Source organism: Herpailurus yagouaroundi, unplaced genomic scaffold, assembly GCF_014898765.1.
Source record: "Herpailurus yagouaroundi ecotype Mexico unplaced genomic scaffold, PumYag 221, whole genome shotgun sequence".
NCBI lineage: Eukaryota > Metazoa > Chordata > Mammalia > Carnivora > Felidae > Herpailurus > Herpailurus yagouaroundi.
In genome coordinates, this window is record NW_024412452.1 from 9,891,812 (window position 1) to 9,907,179 (window position 15,368).

Sequence of the window (15,368 nt, forward strand, 5' to 3'; positions counted from 1 at the left end):
ACTGATCTTCTTTCTCCAACAAGCCCAAGCTCAGTGGCACTGGCCCCTCACCTGATCATGTGTCTGTGTCCCTCACCTCCTCCAGGGCCTGGTGCAGAGCAGACATCTCGATCTCTGCCCAAGAAGGTGGGGTGGAGGAGTAGAGAGCAGAGTATAGCAGACTGAGGGGTGAGAATGGAAAGGAGAACTTGCAGTAGAAGGGAAGAAAGGGAAGGAAAAGGAGCAGAGGCTAGCTCCAAGGGGCCGAGCGATGAGGAGACAGGGGGGTCTTGCTTTGGTTATGAAGCTGGGAGAAGCATGTGGAGGGACCAAGGGAAAAGGACCTGCAGGAGCCTGACTTCCCCTGATGGACCTTCTTTTCCTTCTCTCCTAGGTCACGCCCAGAGCAGGAGCATGAATGATATTTCTCGCACCCCAAACACAGACCAGGTAGTAAAGGCCCGGTCCTTGGCTGCCGTGAAGGCGCAGGGTGGGAAGGTGCCTTCGGTTTCAGGGACAGGGAGCCCCTACGGGCAGAACTCCACTCCCATGAAGGAATAGGAGTCCCTAGGGAGGACCCATGTGGGGGCTCTGGGCTGCCTTTGTGACTGCCCAGCCCATCAGTCAGGTACTCACTAAGCCCTACATGCTGGCTCTGTGCCAGGTGTTCAGGGAGTGGGGGACAGAGAAGTATGATCAGATGAGGTGCCAGCTGTCCCCGAACTTGGGATTTGTTGGACAGAAGAAGACCAGCACACAGTCTCACCTTCTCCACGACCCCCAAGCATGGAGGTCGTGGATTTAAGGATGGAGCGGGGACTTGGGCTGGCAGAGAAAAGTAGTGGGGCCTGACTGTGGAGACAACAGTGCCAGTGGATCGACTGGACTGCCCACTAGTGTGTCTTCTCCTAGGCCAGGGCAGGACATCAGTTCTTGTCTCCCACCAGCTTGGCTGAAACCTCCATGAGGAGATCAGAATCCTACAAACAGGTTGAGTCCAAGTTCTAAGGCCCACAACCAAGGTACCCTGTGACTTTGCCCCTGGGGAACTCTAGTGGCAGCCACCTTCAACTGCAACCCTCATACATTTTGATGGTCCCCTTGCCTGTGCCTCCAGAAATAGGAAGAAAGGTGATGGAGGAAACCTGAAATTTGATGAGAATCCCTCAGGAGTGTGGGTGACCTCCAGGCCTTCAAGGCACCCCCAAGTTTGGTGGAAAGCAAAACAAAAAGAGTCCCTCATGTCAGAGTCCCAAAGTCCCTTTGGTGGCTAAAATAATAACAATAACAGCATCAACCAACATTTCAGGTCCACATGCTGCATGCACTACATTGCACAGAGCTTTTTGTTTGCATCACAAAGGTATGCTTATCATCTCCATTCTACTGATGAGGACACTGAGGGCTTAAAGCAGTTAAATAATGTGCCCAAGTTCATGCAGCTGAAAGGTAACACAACTATGATTTAACCCAGGCAATCTGATTCTAGAGTCCTTAGTTTGGGGGTGACTTGGGAAGGAATATTCTGGAATATTATTTAGAGAGGAAACCCACTTTACTATAGTCACGCACACAGACGGTAAAGCCACCATAAGAAAGCATTGCCTAGTAAAAGTCTTTCAGAGACTATTTAAGTAAATATCTAAGTGGTAATAAGAATGCTAGCTATCCCTTTCCCCAGGCAAAGCTGCATCAATCTAGGGATTGGAGCCCGGCATCCAGCTCCCCCGACTGATTGAGTGATGCTGCTTCTCAGTATTTGCAGCAGCATGGCTTGTTGTGGGGTCAATGGCTTGCAGGCCAGCGGGTGCCCTTTAGGTCCATCTTTCTTTAAAACTCCACACCTGCCCTAGACAGGTCAACAGGTTTCTAGTAAGCAGAGCGTGGATTCACTGTGTGCAGAGACTCAGCAGAGGTGGACCAGAGTTCCCATGGAGTTCAGGAAGTGGGGTCGGCAGGGCCCCGGTTGGACAAACCCATGTCCAGATTGTCGCCAAGCCACGAGGGCCAGAATGCCAGTGTGGCTCATTTCTGGGACACCACCATGGCGACCTCCTTACCAAACATGTCACAATCTGCAAGGGCCCCTTCTCCTCTCCTGGGTTATGGATGTGCTGGTTGGATAACGCCAAAGCATTGTTGTTTTCAAGGTCCAGGGCATTCCTGCCACCCCTCCCCTCCTCCTGTCCTGTCAGGGGGACAGCACCTGCTTGGCACACCCAACCCTCCATCTTGAAGAACCTCCTTATGAATCAGCTGACTATGCCTGCAACAAAGGGACTTTTTGAACCTTTGGGACTCTGGCTTTCTCATTTAACATCTGGCCATACTTATTCTCACTGTTAGGGTCCTTGGTGCTATTAGCTGGGTGGCTGTGAAGAGTTTTGTTTGCTTATTTGTTTAGATTTCAAAGATTATAAGGGTGCAGCCATTGCTCACATGCCTTTTCTTCTGCTGGTAGGCTGCCGAGCCCAGTCTGTATCATGCCCCCCATGAGTGCATCAGAGAGTAGCCCCTGCCTGTGCCCAGGGACATGGAACAGGAAGAGACACAAGGAATCTGTGTCTCCACTGTGCTTATGAGAAATAGGAGAGATTCCAGACAAGGAGGGATTGGGGGGCAATGTTGTGGTGTCCACGGGATCTCTCGTTAGCACTTGTCTCCCCCTTCTGGCCCTTTCTTCCTTTGTTGGCCACTTTGGACTTCCACCAGCCCTGCCCCCACAAAAGCCTTCCTCTCCATCCTCTCTGTACAAAATTATCTCTCTGTCCCTTGTTCATCCCCTTGTACCCAAGGAGAAGCAATCTGAAAAACTAATGTAACCTATGATGTTAAAGACTGAGAAGAGGCTTGTACATGACTGTCCCTGGGGCATTTTCATTAGAAAAGAGAACTCAGGAGGAGTCAGTATCTTAACCCTAGGAATGAAGTCATACACAGACAGAGTGGGAATAAGTTTGGGATGAGGGCCTGCCTCCTGTGCTTCTTATATTGGACCCCACTCGCTCTGCCTATTTGACCTTCCTGCCCTGAACAGACACTAGCCCCCAGCATCTCAGTGGTCTTAAGTCAGAAAGTCTCAGAAGCTGAGTTTCCTGGGAGTTCCCCTGGGGGTGACTCAGGGGCACAGAAGTCTCCCACAGATTTGGAGGTGGGGTCCAGGGGCTCCTGTCAATCAGGAAGCTGATGGCAAAGGGAAAACAAAGCATGTCTTCCCTGTCATCAGAATGGGCCTCATCCTTTCCACAGTCACCCAAGGTGAGGGCAGAGAGGGAGGGCTGGGCACCTGGTGTGGAAGAGCCAAGACTCCCATCTGCTTGTGCTGCAGGGGGCTGGGAGATAAGGCCTGATGGCCAGCAAGCCTGGGCTCTCTTCTTTGACCCCTTGACTCACACTTAAGTTGAGCAAAGTTTTCCCCCATCAAGGAATATCTTAGGGTTCAGATCATTGCCTGTTCCTTCCCATCTACTAAGGCTTACTTGGTCCTGGGGTTAACCAATTTTGAGTCTCCTTATCTGCAGAATAGGGAAAGTATTTGGTTATTTCAGTCTCTTGAGAAGTGCATGGAGAATTTTTTTAAAGTTAGGCCTTCACAGCAATCTGAAGTGGAGTGAGGGATTGAGAGCTGAAACCACTGATGTGAGTATCCATGGGTATCTTGTTTTCCCCTCCCTGACCAGAGGAAAAACAAATTCATGAAGAAGATCCCCAAGGACTCAGAAGCCTCCAATGTACTCGTGGGTGAGGTGGACTTCCTGGACCAGCCATTTATTGCCTTTGTGCGTCTCATCCAGTCAGCCATGCTGGGAGGAGTGACTGAGGTCCCTGTCCCCACCAGGTGAGGGCCACTGAAATCTGCCCCCACACCCGCTTGAAGGAAGCCAGCTGTCCAAGCAGTGGTCCCAAAGTGCTACTGGAGACACCCCTAAAATGTGGAAGGAAAATTAGGGAATTGCTGGGGAAGAAAGTCTTCTGACTAGGGCAGTATTTTAGATTTTATTTTAAATAATCATTAAAAAAAGAAGCCAACAGCTGAGACAAACACCATTGGCTGGGCTTGGACAACAAGACAATGGTGAGGATGCTCAAGTGGGAGCTGAAGGGAGTGAAGAGGTGCCTCTGCAAAGCAAGTGTGGGATTCAAAGGAGGGAAGGGACAAGTGTATGGTCAATTCATGAGTTAAGAATGAATCATGTCCAGGGCCAGAGATTCCTTTTCACCTGCTCCTATTTTTCCTTCTCACTTTCCTCCTCCTCTGCCTCCTCCTCCTCCTCCTCCATCATATTTTTGCAGATTTCTGTTCATATTGCTTGGACCTTCTGGGAGATCAAAATCCTACAATGAAATTGGCCGTGCCATTGCAACCCTCATGGTAGACGATGTAAGTGGGAACAAGAAGCACGTACTCCAGAATGTCATGGCTCCTGCAACAAGCACTGTGCCTTTATTCACTCACTTATCCAATAGGCACATATGAGCACCTACTGTGTGCCAGGCTTGTGCAGGGCACTGAGGGTTATAAGAATCAGGGAACAGTCCCTGCCCTTTAGGAGCACTAATCAAGTGGGAGAGACAGACCTGTAATTCTAAAATGAACCATATGCTAACTGTCCAGGCAGCCAGGTGAGGCTTCACATAGGAGGGGCCTTTAAGCTAAGGATGAACAGGAGTTACATAGACCTTGCATAAGCCTAAGAGGCAGGCATTCCAGACAAAGAGAACAAGAGCCAAAGCTTGAAGATGGAGACGCTGGATAAAAGTGGTTTGACTTAGGCTCAGTGTAAGAGCTTCAAGAGCAAGAGGTGAGCTAGAGACTACACAGAGCCTGTAGGCACAGCTTAGTGTTCCCTCTGTGCCTGGGGTGGTGGGGAGCCTAGAGGACTTTAAACACAGGCATGATTTGTAAATCAGAAAGAACACCCTGGAAACAACCTGGAATGATGCAGCCTGACCCTCCAAGGCTGAGGGGCTAGGAAGTTATAATCAGATTTAAAGTATCTGAGCTTCTTGGACTGGACTCTACATAGGTTTTCTAATGAGCTTGCTGTGTGCAAAACTGACAACAGAAAGGTTGAGTGACTCAACCAAAGTCCTACAGCTAGGACACAGAGACCTGGCCTTCAGGTCTTCCCCCAAGGCCCTGCTGTTCCCCACTGTATCTAATTTCACCTGAGGGGCTCTGTCCTTACCTCAAAGACAGAGGGTAAGCTGGCAGGAGCAATGGTTCAGAGGAATCTTCTCCAAAACTATATGTGATGTGTTCCCAGGAGGTGGATAGGAAGCAGACAGTCAGCAAGACGTCCCCTTACTCTTTCCTCCCCAGCTCTTCAGTGACGTGGCCTATAAAGCCCGAAATCGGGAAGATCTGATAGCAGGGATTGATGAATTTCTGGATGAGGTCATCGTCCTTCCCCCCGGAGAATGGGACCCAAATATCCGAATTGAGCCCCCCAAGAAAGTGCCCTCTGCTGATAAGAGGTATGTATGTGGATGGAGGGGTGGCAGAAGAGGGCGGTGGTACAAAGGGAGCTCTGTCTGTCTCTGGCTTTTCTGGTCAGCATGAATGGGTTTATACTATTTCTTTTTCTGGTGTTGTTTTATTTCTCTAAAAAAAAAAAAAACAAGCAATATGCTTCATATGAACATCTATGAAGTGTGGGTGACTCGTGCATGGGTATTGCAAGTTCATTTTCGGCATTTGTCTCTGCATTTTAAGATATTTCACGATTTTTGTGGGAGAGGTCAGAGGTGTTCTCCAAACAGTTCTAGAATAGCTAAGCTTGTCCCAGGATTGGGAGCCCTGCTGTCACCTGCCCCTTGCTCTGTACAGGAAATCCGTGTTCTCCCTGACGGAGCTAGGCCAGATGAACGGCTCTGTGGGCGGAGGCGGAGCGGTTGCTGGAGGCGGCGCGGGAGGCGGCGGCAGTGGCGGCGGGGCCGGCGGAGGGAGCAGCGGGGAGGACGGAGAGATGCCAGCCATGCACGAAATCGGGGAAGAGCTTATCTGGACGGGAAGGTGCCCACCCCAGGCTTGCCGGCTACGCCAGCCGTCCTTTAGGCTTCTCCCCTCACCCACCTGCGGGAACCTTCTCCACTTCTGCCTGCAGCGCCCCCTCCCGGCCATGGGTTCTGGCCTCTGCACTCTTCTTCCCCACGCCCTCCAAACCTCTCTGGATCCCGCATAAGGGTTGCAGCAGAAAGGAAGTGGGGCCCAGCACAGGAGTGGAGGAACCCAAACTTTTCTCTAGATACTCTGTGTTCCTGTATGAGTTTTCTAGGGTTGTCCTAACAAAGTGGCACATTCTCGGTGGCTTATACAATAGAACTTTTCTCTCACAGTTCTGGAGGTAAAAGTTCCAAATCAAGATGTGGGCAAGACCAGCTCCCAGACTCTGAGTGGGATCCTCCCTTCCCTCTCCCCAGCTCCTTCTGGTGGCTGCCAACCCTTGGTGTCCTTGGCTTGCAGCCACATAGCTCCATCTCAGCCTGTGTCCTCACGTGGTATTCTCCCTGTGTGTGTCTTCCTATGACACTTTCCTCTCTGTATGAGGACACCGGCCATACTGGATTAGGGCCCACCGCAGTGACTTCATCTTAGTTTTATTACATCTGCAAGGACCCTATTTCCAAATAAGGTCACAATGATAGGTATAGAGGTTAGGATTTTAATGTGTCTTTTGGAGGTGACACAATTTAATCCATAACAGTACCATCTGAAATTTTTTCTTTTCTCTTTTTCTTTCAAAAGAGAAAGGATGGAGGGAATCTCCTGGCTTGGGTTTCCTTGCTGGTTCTTGGAATAATTTAGGAAAGGACAAGGACATGGCCCTACAAAGCTATATGTAAATTATGACTTTGAGAATGGAGTCATGTTTTATATGCCTTTGGCTCTATGCCAGCCAGTAGTTCCAAATCGGAGGTAACTTTGCCTTCACCCCCATCCTCCCCCAGGGGACATTTGACAATGTCCACAGACATTTTTGTTTGTCACAGTGAGAGGGGTGATGCTGCTGGCATCTAGGGGATAGAAGCCAGGGATGCTGCTCAACATGCTACATGCATAGGACAGCCCCACAATAAAGGATTACCCAGCCCTACATGTCAATGATATCAAGGCTAAGAAACCCTGCTCCATGCCAAGCATTGCATTAGGGGCTGTGGGGAATAGTATACCCAGTAAACACTATCTCTAAGCCTAAAATTCCCCACTCAGTTGTTCCAGAGAATAAAGAAACTAGTTATAAGATTAAGAACCTACCCTTGATAAATATGGGATGTCTAACTCTCTCCTAAAGTTGGACACATCTATGTTTACCAAACACAGGGAGGTGTCCTGCAGATGATCAGGGACATCACTGAGGAGAACAGCCAGGATTTCTGTGGACCCCAGGATTTCCATTCCCCATGGGATGTTAGGTCTACTCCAGGACATGTTCCCATCAGGCTTTTCCTCTCCCATCCAGGCCACCTGTGACCACCTTTCCAGTAGGGATGGTGCTGACCACAAACTTTCAGTCCTGTGAAAATCCTTCCCTGTCTTTAAATGTTCTGGTGGAAAGATCCCTGTCCCCATCCACCTCTAGTCAAGTTCCCTTCCTTGCCCCAGATTCTGCAGGCTCCTGTAATAGCCCTGACCCTGCACTGGTGTTTGTGGTGAGAAAGCAGCCCCCGGGCCTGTCTTGAGCAGGTTCTTCGGTGGCCTGCGTCTGGATATCAAGAGGAAGCTGCCCTGGTTCCTAAGTGATTTCTACGATGGCTTCCACATTCAGTCCATCTCTGCCATCCTGTTCATCTACCTCGGCTGTATCACCAACGCAATCACCTTTGGTGGGCTTCTGGGGGATGCCACTGACAATTATCAGGTGTGTGCGGACTATGAACATGAGTGCAAACCTCCATAAAAGCTGCTGCCACCAGGTGGCAGTAATGAGCTTCATCCCATTATCCCAAAACCAAGGCTTGGGTTTCATCCACCATGGGGTTCAGACCATCACTTTTTGTAATCCTTTGCCATTCAAAAAAAATAATAACCAACATTATTAAAAGATCTAAAGTTAAATCATGTTACTAAAGTCCAATGTAAGGATGACATAAATAGATCAAACTTTTTAGTTTATTTTGTTATATTTATTAAGCAGTGTCAGTTGCCCTCTAGTCTTTTTTGTTAATTTTTATCATTAAAATATAGTTGACTTGCAGTGTTATATTAGTTTTCAGGTATACAACATAGTGATTTAACAATTCTATACGTTATGCGATGCTCAGACTTTTAAGGGGAATTATCTGTTTTGTTATTTGATACTTTCCCCATTGAGGTGTGAATGAACAATCAGCACAATTAAGTTATTAATTATGGACTTCTCTGCACATTTTTTTAAACACTCTTAAATTCTTAGCTGGAATTAAGACATGTTTAGAAAGATTGTAAGCTCTTACCATGACAATAACAGAGGCCTCCCTGGGGAAAACCTCAGTCAACAGAGACACCAGCCCATATCCCAGGCAAGGGGCTTTTCCCATGGAACCTTCAGGGTAGAACCATTGGAAAACTCAGACATCAAGTGGAAGACCTATTTTCCCAAATACATTGATATGAATGCTTCTCTTCAGACCACACCACTCTCCTGAGCTGCAGGTCCAATATCCAACTATCTCCTGGATATGTCCACATGGCTGCCCCCAGGAATCCCCCAATGCACAGGGCCAGCATTGCATCCATTGCCTTCCCTCTAGACCTGCTGCTACCCCCAATATAGCAAGTGACACATGGTTCACTCAGGTATGCACGTATCATCCATGACTCATAAGTCCCAGCTTCTTCCCCACATGGCCTTCATGAATGACATGGCCCTACTTGCTTCTCAAGACTCCTCTCCCAAGGAACCCTTTCACAGATTCCTGTTCTTACCCATTCTGTTTTCCATCAATCTTGATCATCTTTCAGTTCTTCAAAGGCATCCTCCCTTTCAGCTCCAGCCTTTGTAAATAAGAGTCCCTCTTCCTGGGACAGTCTTTTTTTGTCACTCCGCTTACCCTGTTCTGGCCAATTCCGTGCTCATATTTTGGGTCTCAGCTGCTACATATATACCTCTTAGGAAGCCTTTCTGACCACTCCCCTTATTCCTACTGTGTGTTCCTAACACCTTGAACTTATCCCTGGTTATCACACTCCTTGGCAGTGATTCTCAACAAGGAATGATTTTGAACCCCAAGAGACATTGAACAATATCTAGAGACAGTTTGGATTGTTATAACTGGGAGGGGGTGGTGCTACTGGCATCTTGTGGGTAGAAGCCAGGCATGCTGCTAACTAAACATCTTAAAATGCACAGGACATCCCCCTACAACAAAGAATTATCTAGCCCCAAATGTCAATAATACTAAGGTTGAGAAAGTGCTGTATGGAAATTGCCTGATTACTTGTTTGTATTTCCCATTAGACTGAAGATGCATTATCTTGTTCACTGATGGGCCCCCAATACCTAACAAAATGGCTGGTACAGAGCAGGCACTTAAAGGATTTTTTTCTTTTTTTCTTTTCTTTATTTTTTTAAATAGAAATTGATTGTCAAATTGGTTTCCATACAACACCCAGTGCTCATCCCAACAGGTGCCCTCCTCAATGTCCATCACCCACTTTCCCCTCCCTCCCACCCCCCCCATCAACCCTCAGTTTATTCTCCATTTTTAAGAGTCTCTTATGGTTTGGCTCCCTCCCTCTCTAACTTATTTAAAGGATTTTGAGCAAATGAGTGGTCTGACCTCTGAAAGCACGTAACAGATGTTTGAATGAATAAATGACTGGATGGATGAATGGACTGTCCTCTGGGAGTAGACTGGGCATGAGGACAATCACATGCACATCCACTGGCAGCCCTGTTTTCTAAGCTGTAGGGTGCCAAAAGGAAGTCATGTGGGACCTTTATCCAAATGGAAATTGAGACTAACAGTGGTGATGCAGGGGTTGTAGAATAGGAGATAGGAAGCAGAATTTTTGGAGGAGAGGGCCTGGAATACAGATGAGCACTGTAGCCTGGGCCCTTGGCTGGGTTCTAACCTATGCTAAGAGGCCCCTTCTCCAGCTTCCGCTGAGACTCATATTCCTCATCCCCCAGGGAGTGATGGAGAGCTTCCTAGGCACTGCCATGGCTGGCTCCTTGTTCTGCCTCTTCTCGGGACAGCCCCTCATCATCCTCAGCAGCACAGGGCCCATCCTCATCTTTGAGAAGCTCCTCTTCGACTTCAGCAAGTAGGTGCCCTTGGTAGTTCCCAGTGCCTGCTCTCACACTTAGGGCAGTACACTAAGGCCAGGAAGGAGAATAGGCCCAAAAGGGAGGCAGGGGGAGGAGGTACCGAAACTGTCTTTACCTATGGGAAGGACTGCCAGGAGGTCCTTCCTGACTCTCTCCAGCTACCTGCTTCTAAGCCATCTTAGTGCTTTTTAGCATAGCTGATAGGGAGACACAGAGGCAAGACCAGAGGAAACAATTCCCACCACTGTGCTTGTAAGCAACTGTGATGGGAAGTCAGTGCAGTCTTGAGCTGGAGGTCCGAAGGCCACATCCTGACCCAGGCAACTCCTGTGATCACCCTGGGCTCAGTTGCCTCATCTACAACATAAGTCTATTTTAAGGCCTCCCCCAGCTCTGTCACTCTGATATTCCCTGTTTTTCATTTACCCTGGGTGTTTGTTATCAAAGTTGTGAGAACTGAGATGTCTTAGCCTCTTCCTGCCACCCCTGTGAAATTCTTTCCCAGAATTTACAAAGAGGAGACAACCCAACCCAGGAATTGTCCCTGTCCCTAGTGTTCTCACAGCTCCTAGGAGGGCATCTGTGGCACAGAAGGGACAGATGATCCACTCAGGGTGAGTCTGGAGAACCAAGCACAGTGAAGAGCCCTGGGCTGGAGGTCCCTCCCTTCCCTCTGTCTTCCAGAGGCAATGGCCTGGACTACATGGAGTTCCGCCTCTGGATTGGCCTACACTCAGCCATCCAGTGCCTTATCCTGGTGGCCACAGATGCCAGCTTTATCATCAAGTATATCACCCGCTTCACCGAAGAGGGATTCTCCACCCTCATCAGCTTCATCTTCATCTATGATGCCATCAAGAAGATGATCGGTGCCTTCAAGTACTACCCCATCAACATGGACTTTAAGCCTGATTCCATCACCACCTACAAATGCGAGTGTGTCGCCCCTGACACAGGTGACCGGTAACCCCAGACATGCCCTGCGCCTCCACCTACTCACTCTCCCCCCACCACAACTCTCTACTCAAATGTAGGAGATATCACCCTGAGAAGTATCAGTCCCCTTGGGTGGTCACAAGATACCTGGACACTCTCTGGATGTCCGTCTACCAAGGGTGTTAAAAGAATCCCTTCACTGGGTGGGAGGTTGACTCAACCAACTGGTCAACCTGATAATACTCAGTGCCATTCCCATGGAGTTCCTTACTGACCGTAAAAGTGTCATCTGTAAAGTTAGGGCTTCCTATAGGCTGAAACACTGGCCTCCTTCACAGTCATAATCATGCCCCTAAGAGCCTCTAGTGGAATGTGCCCAGAGTGCCCAGGATGCTACAGAGCAGGGAAGGACACTCATGGATCTATACCTAGATCTATATCTGTATATCTAGAGAGAGAGAGATCGAGATCGAGATCCATCCATATATCTCTGACACTACCAAGCTGGACTCACAGAGAGCAAACTGAGGTCCAGAGACCACCCAATTCACACTGAACCTCAGTTTCCCTGGCTGTAATAGAAGGATATCAATGCTGTCCCTGCCAGTCTCATAGAACTCTTGTGAGGCTTTCAAATCTATACCCAGATTGGATTGGAGTTTGACATAAGTAGATTTTGTGTGTTCAGCACTGTAACACAACTTATTGATTAAAAGATGATCATAAGTCAATCAAAAATATTATACAATCATGTGCACCCTGTTTTAGGCTAGGCCTCATGGAGATGAAGATGTCCTGACCTCAGGGAGTACAGTTTTGTACTCTCTCCCTCTGTCACTGCACTGGTTTTGTAAAGCAGTCTAGACTTAATTTTTGTCTATCATTAATTTTGGGTTATTTCATGAAAATCCATCAAGAGGTGAGGCTATCCTTTGTCCTGAGCCAGAGCACGTTGCTTGCTGGGGGAACAAGGAGATCCTACCTACATGCCCTTCTCACTCGTGTCCTAGAGTGAATCTCACCTCCGTGGCCAAGGCCCCATCAGGGCACTCCCATTTGCTGCTTGTGCCCACTGAACTGTGGCTTTATTGCACTGACTGAACACAAATGTTCCCACAAATGTGCCTTTTGGAAGTACATGGCCTTGATATCTTTTAGAAACTGTCCAAATGCTGGGGTCATATGTGGGTGGCACTTCAGCCATTCAGAGAATCCTCTATCTGCAGGAGAAACCAAACATGGACATGCCCTAAGAACAGGCGATGTAGGAGCAAATAATGTTGGATTTGAGGGCCATAATAAAATCCACTTGCCTCCAAATAGTGTCCCCTCTGGCCTTGCCCAGGTGCCTGACATTGCCTCATTCTTTTGAGTCACTGTATTGCCGTGGTTCTCAAACTGTGGTCCCCAGAAGCAGCAGCTTCCAGGAAATTAGAAATACAAATTCTTGGGCCTCACCCCACACATGCTAAATCAGAAACTCTGGGGTAGGGCCAGCTGTATATTAACAAGCCCTCCAGGTGATTCTGATGCATGCTTAAGTGTGAGAACCATTGCTCTATTGAACTATTAATTAGTAATACGGGACCATTATTAGCCACTAACTCTAGTAAGATTAGATTTTCAGTTTCTCCACCAAGAGTAAAGGAACTGGAATCAGGACAAGTTACTTTTGATTATAATGTGAAAAGGAAAGTCCTAGACATTAGGAGATGGGGTGGGGGGAACTAACTGAGGAAGGTTTCTTTCCCAGTCCATGGGCCAATTGTTTACAAAATGTTCCATATTCCTAGCTTTACTGGAAAGCCCAGTCTGGCTATGGCACCCTATCAGTGTCCATCTCTCTTCATCCTAAGAGCTTGTTGTAGGGGGGTGCTCTCTTTTTAAATTTAATCTTGTTTCCATTGTAACTGATTTGTATTCTATTTATGGATGCTGCACACACTGATTTGGCTGCTTTCAATCCCAAGTGAGTACTACTTTGTAAACGCTAGAATTTAAAAATATTTGATACTTGGACCCTTTCTGGAATTTTCCATGTTATATTTCATCCTTCTTCATCTCAAAGTGGCTTTCAGATAAACCCTACCCAATATAAAAGAATGGCTAAGCCTAAGCTGAAGACATCAAAGGAATATCTGGTCTGACAAGCTTGGGCAATGGAAAGGTGCCCAAACTTTCCAGTCTCTAGTATTAGCTGGGAATCCTCTAGCATTTGTGTGGGTAGGCCTAAGTTAGCTTTCCTGCCCACTTTCTATGCTTTGTTGGTAACTGCATCACGTTCTCTTGGTCAGTGGTATGAGGTAAGGCAGCAGATGTCCTGATTTCTGTAAGTGAAACATTCTTCAGAATAATAACAAACCTCTGGTTTGGAGAACTTTTAGGAATATTCTGCCCTAGGTCAAGACTGAATTCCTTGGCCACTTCCATCCCCAACTGCCCTAGAAGTGGGCTACACAGATGGGTCCTGTGATCACATCCACCCCATAACAGTTTGTTGGAGGTTGAAGGAAGCTTCAAGAATAGCCTCTACTTCACTCTGGGTCCCCAATCAACCATGGATAGCCAGCAGGAGCCAAATGGGACTTGCAGTGTATTTCAGATTTATTGCCAGAAAACTGGCTAGCAGACCTCCTCCCTCCCTCCCCAAACCTGCTGCATAGGAACTACTTAATCACCTTCCACCTGGAGAAGAAAGGCAAGAAGGACCTAGGCCTTCTCTACCCATGCTGAGCAGGAGCAAGAGAGAAGGCAAACAGCAGCCTCCAAGGCCTGTCTTTTTAATGAATGGCTACATCCCACAGGAAGGGAATTACAGTTCTTCTCAATTCTTCTTGTGGCCTGTGATGGGAAGCTTTGTATGCTCCACTTACAACTAGGGATACTGAGGCTGGGGAAAGGGAGTACCCAAACAAAGGATGTGGTAAATAGCTAAGAGCAGCACCTCTGGGCTCTGATTCTCCTTCAGATCCTGGACTTGGATTTAATTTTTCTCACCTTGCATTCAAGGGGCAGATTAGAAAATTTAATATCAAAGCCAATGTGTTTCTTACAGTTGACCTAAAAACACATTTGGACAGGTAGAGAAGAGAAGCAGGGGCGGGGGGAGGGTAGGTACAGGCAAGGATATTTGCTGTGTGGGGCTTGAAGGTGTACAGGCTCTGGACCAGCCTGTCTGGGATGGATCATGACTTCTCCAAGTAGTAACTGTGTGACCTTGGGCAATGGGCAGGTTACTTAATCTCCCTGGGCCTCAGTTCATCTTTAAAAAGTGGGGAGACTACTTGGGGATTTAGGAACTTAGCAAGATGATGTGTGTAAGGTTTGGCATAGTGCATGGCATAGAGTAAGTCCTTTGAAAAATGTCTAAGAGCACAGACGTGGAGCCAGTTGCTGGTAGGGATTCACAAGGCACATTATTCACTAGTTTGTGTCGGCACTTTGTCTTGGCAGCAGATTCCTCGCTTTGGTTTTTAAAGCCAGCCCTTCACGGTGAGATAGGAGCTGTCCTAGCCTGGCCCAGTGGGTCTGTCAGAGCTGTGACCCGGACTCCTCCACCACCCCTGTCCTCACTGGGCAAAGTGAGGAGAGTGGAGAGGGGCTGGGTGCAATGAGCTGCCCTCATGAGGGAGGCCGCTCCCAGGCTCTAAGAAATGGCATGAGATGGGAAAGGTGGGGGCCGGGTGGGGGCTGCAGCCTCCCAGCCCAGCATCTGCTGACGCGTTCCCATGTCCTGTGCTCATCCACAGCGAATACAACCGTGTTCAATGCTTCAGCCCTGCTGACGCCAAACACCAACACCTCTCTGGTAAGTCTTCTCCACTTATTCAGATATTTGAGGGCTTTTGTTTGTGGGGAAAGAGAGAGAAGTTGAGAAAACAGAGAACATTTTATGGCAACCCAGACTTGCAGGGGTCAGTCCCAGCTGTGCATCGGGATCACCTGCAGAGCAGTGGAAATGCACATTTTTATCTTAAGTACATACTGCCAACCCCTGCCCCCCTTTAAAACACATCTCATTCTACTAAATCAATGTGCAGAAATATCACACAAGCACATGCATACACATACGAAGGGGAGGTAGGGGTGAGGAATGGTAAACAGGGCCACAAAAGTGGTACAGTCACAGTTTCCTAGCCATCTTTCTATATTCTTCCTTGCCTTTCTACCTAGCACCTCCAACTCCAGCCAACAATGCCA

The 15,368-nt window shown here is 48.0% G+C and overlaps 1 protein-coding gene across 4 annotated transcripts in view; it reads left to right on the forward strand.

The window, feature by feature from the left end:
- The window catches only part of LOC121019228 (electrogenic sodium bicarbonate cotransporter 4), a 99,908-nt gene extending 84,851 nt beyond the window's left edge, over positions 1 to 15,057 (forward strand). For all 4 annotated transcript variants that reach the window (XM_040458459.1, XM_040458457.1, XM_040458458.1 and 1 more), the window contains 9 exons: positions 374 to 429; positions 3,660 to 3,817; positions 4,273 to 4,360; positions 5,303 to 5,457; positions 5,810 to 5,995; positions 7,667 to 7,841; positions 10,095 to 10,228; positions 10,917 to 11,188; positions 14,918 to 15,057. In XM_040458459.1, the coding sequence (XP_040314393.1) occupies positions 374 to 429; positions 3,660 to 3,817; positions 4,273 to 4,360; positions 5,303 to 5,457; positions 5,810 to 5,995; positions 7,667 to 7,841; positions 10,095 to 10,228; positions 10,917 to 11,188; positions 14,918 to 15,042 (1,349 nt within the window). In that variant the 3' untranslated portion in view covers positions 15,043 to 15,057. The remainder of the gene's footprint in view (positions 1 to 373; positions 430 to 3,659; positions 3,818 to 4,272; positions 4,361 to 5,302; positions 5,458 to 5,809; positions 5,996 to 7,666; positions 7,842 to 10,094; positions 10,229 to 10,916; positions 11,189 to 14,917) is intronic.
- The last annotated feature ends 311 nt before the right edge of the window (positions 15,058 to 15,368 follow it).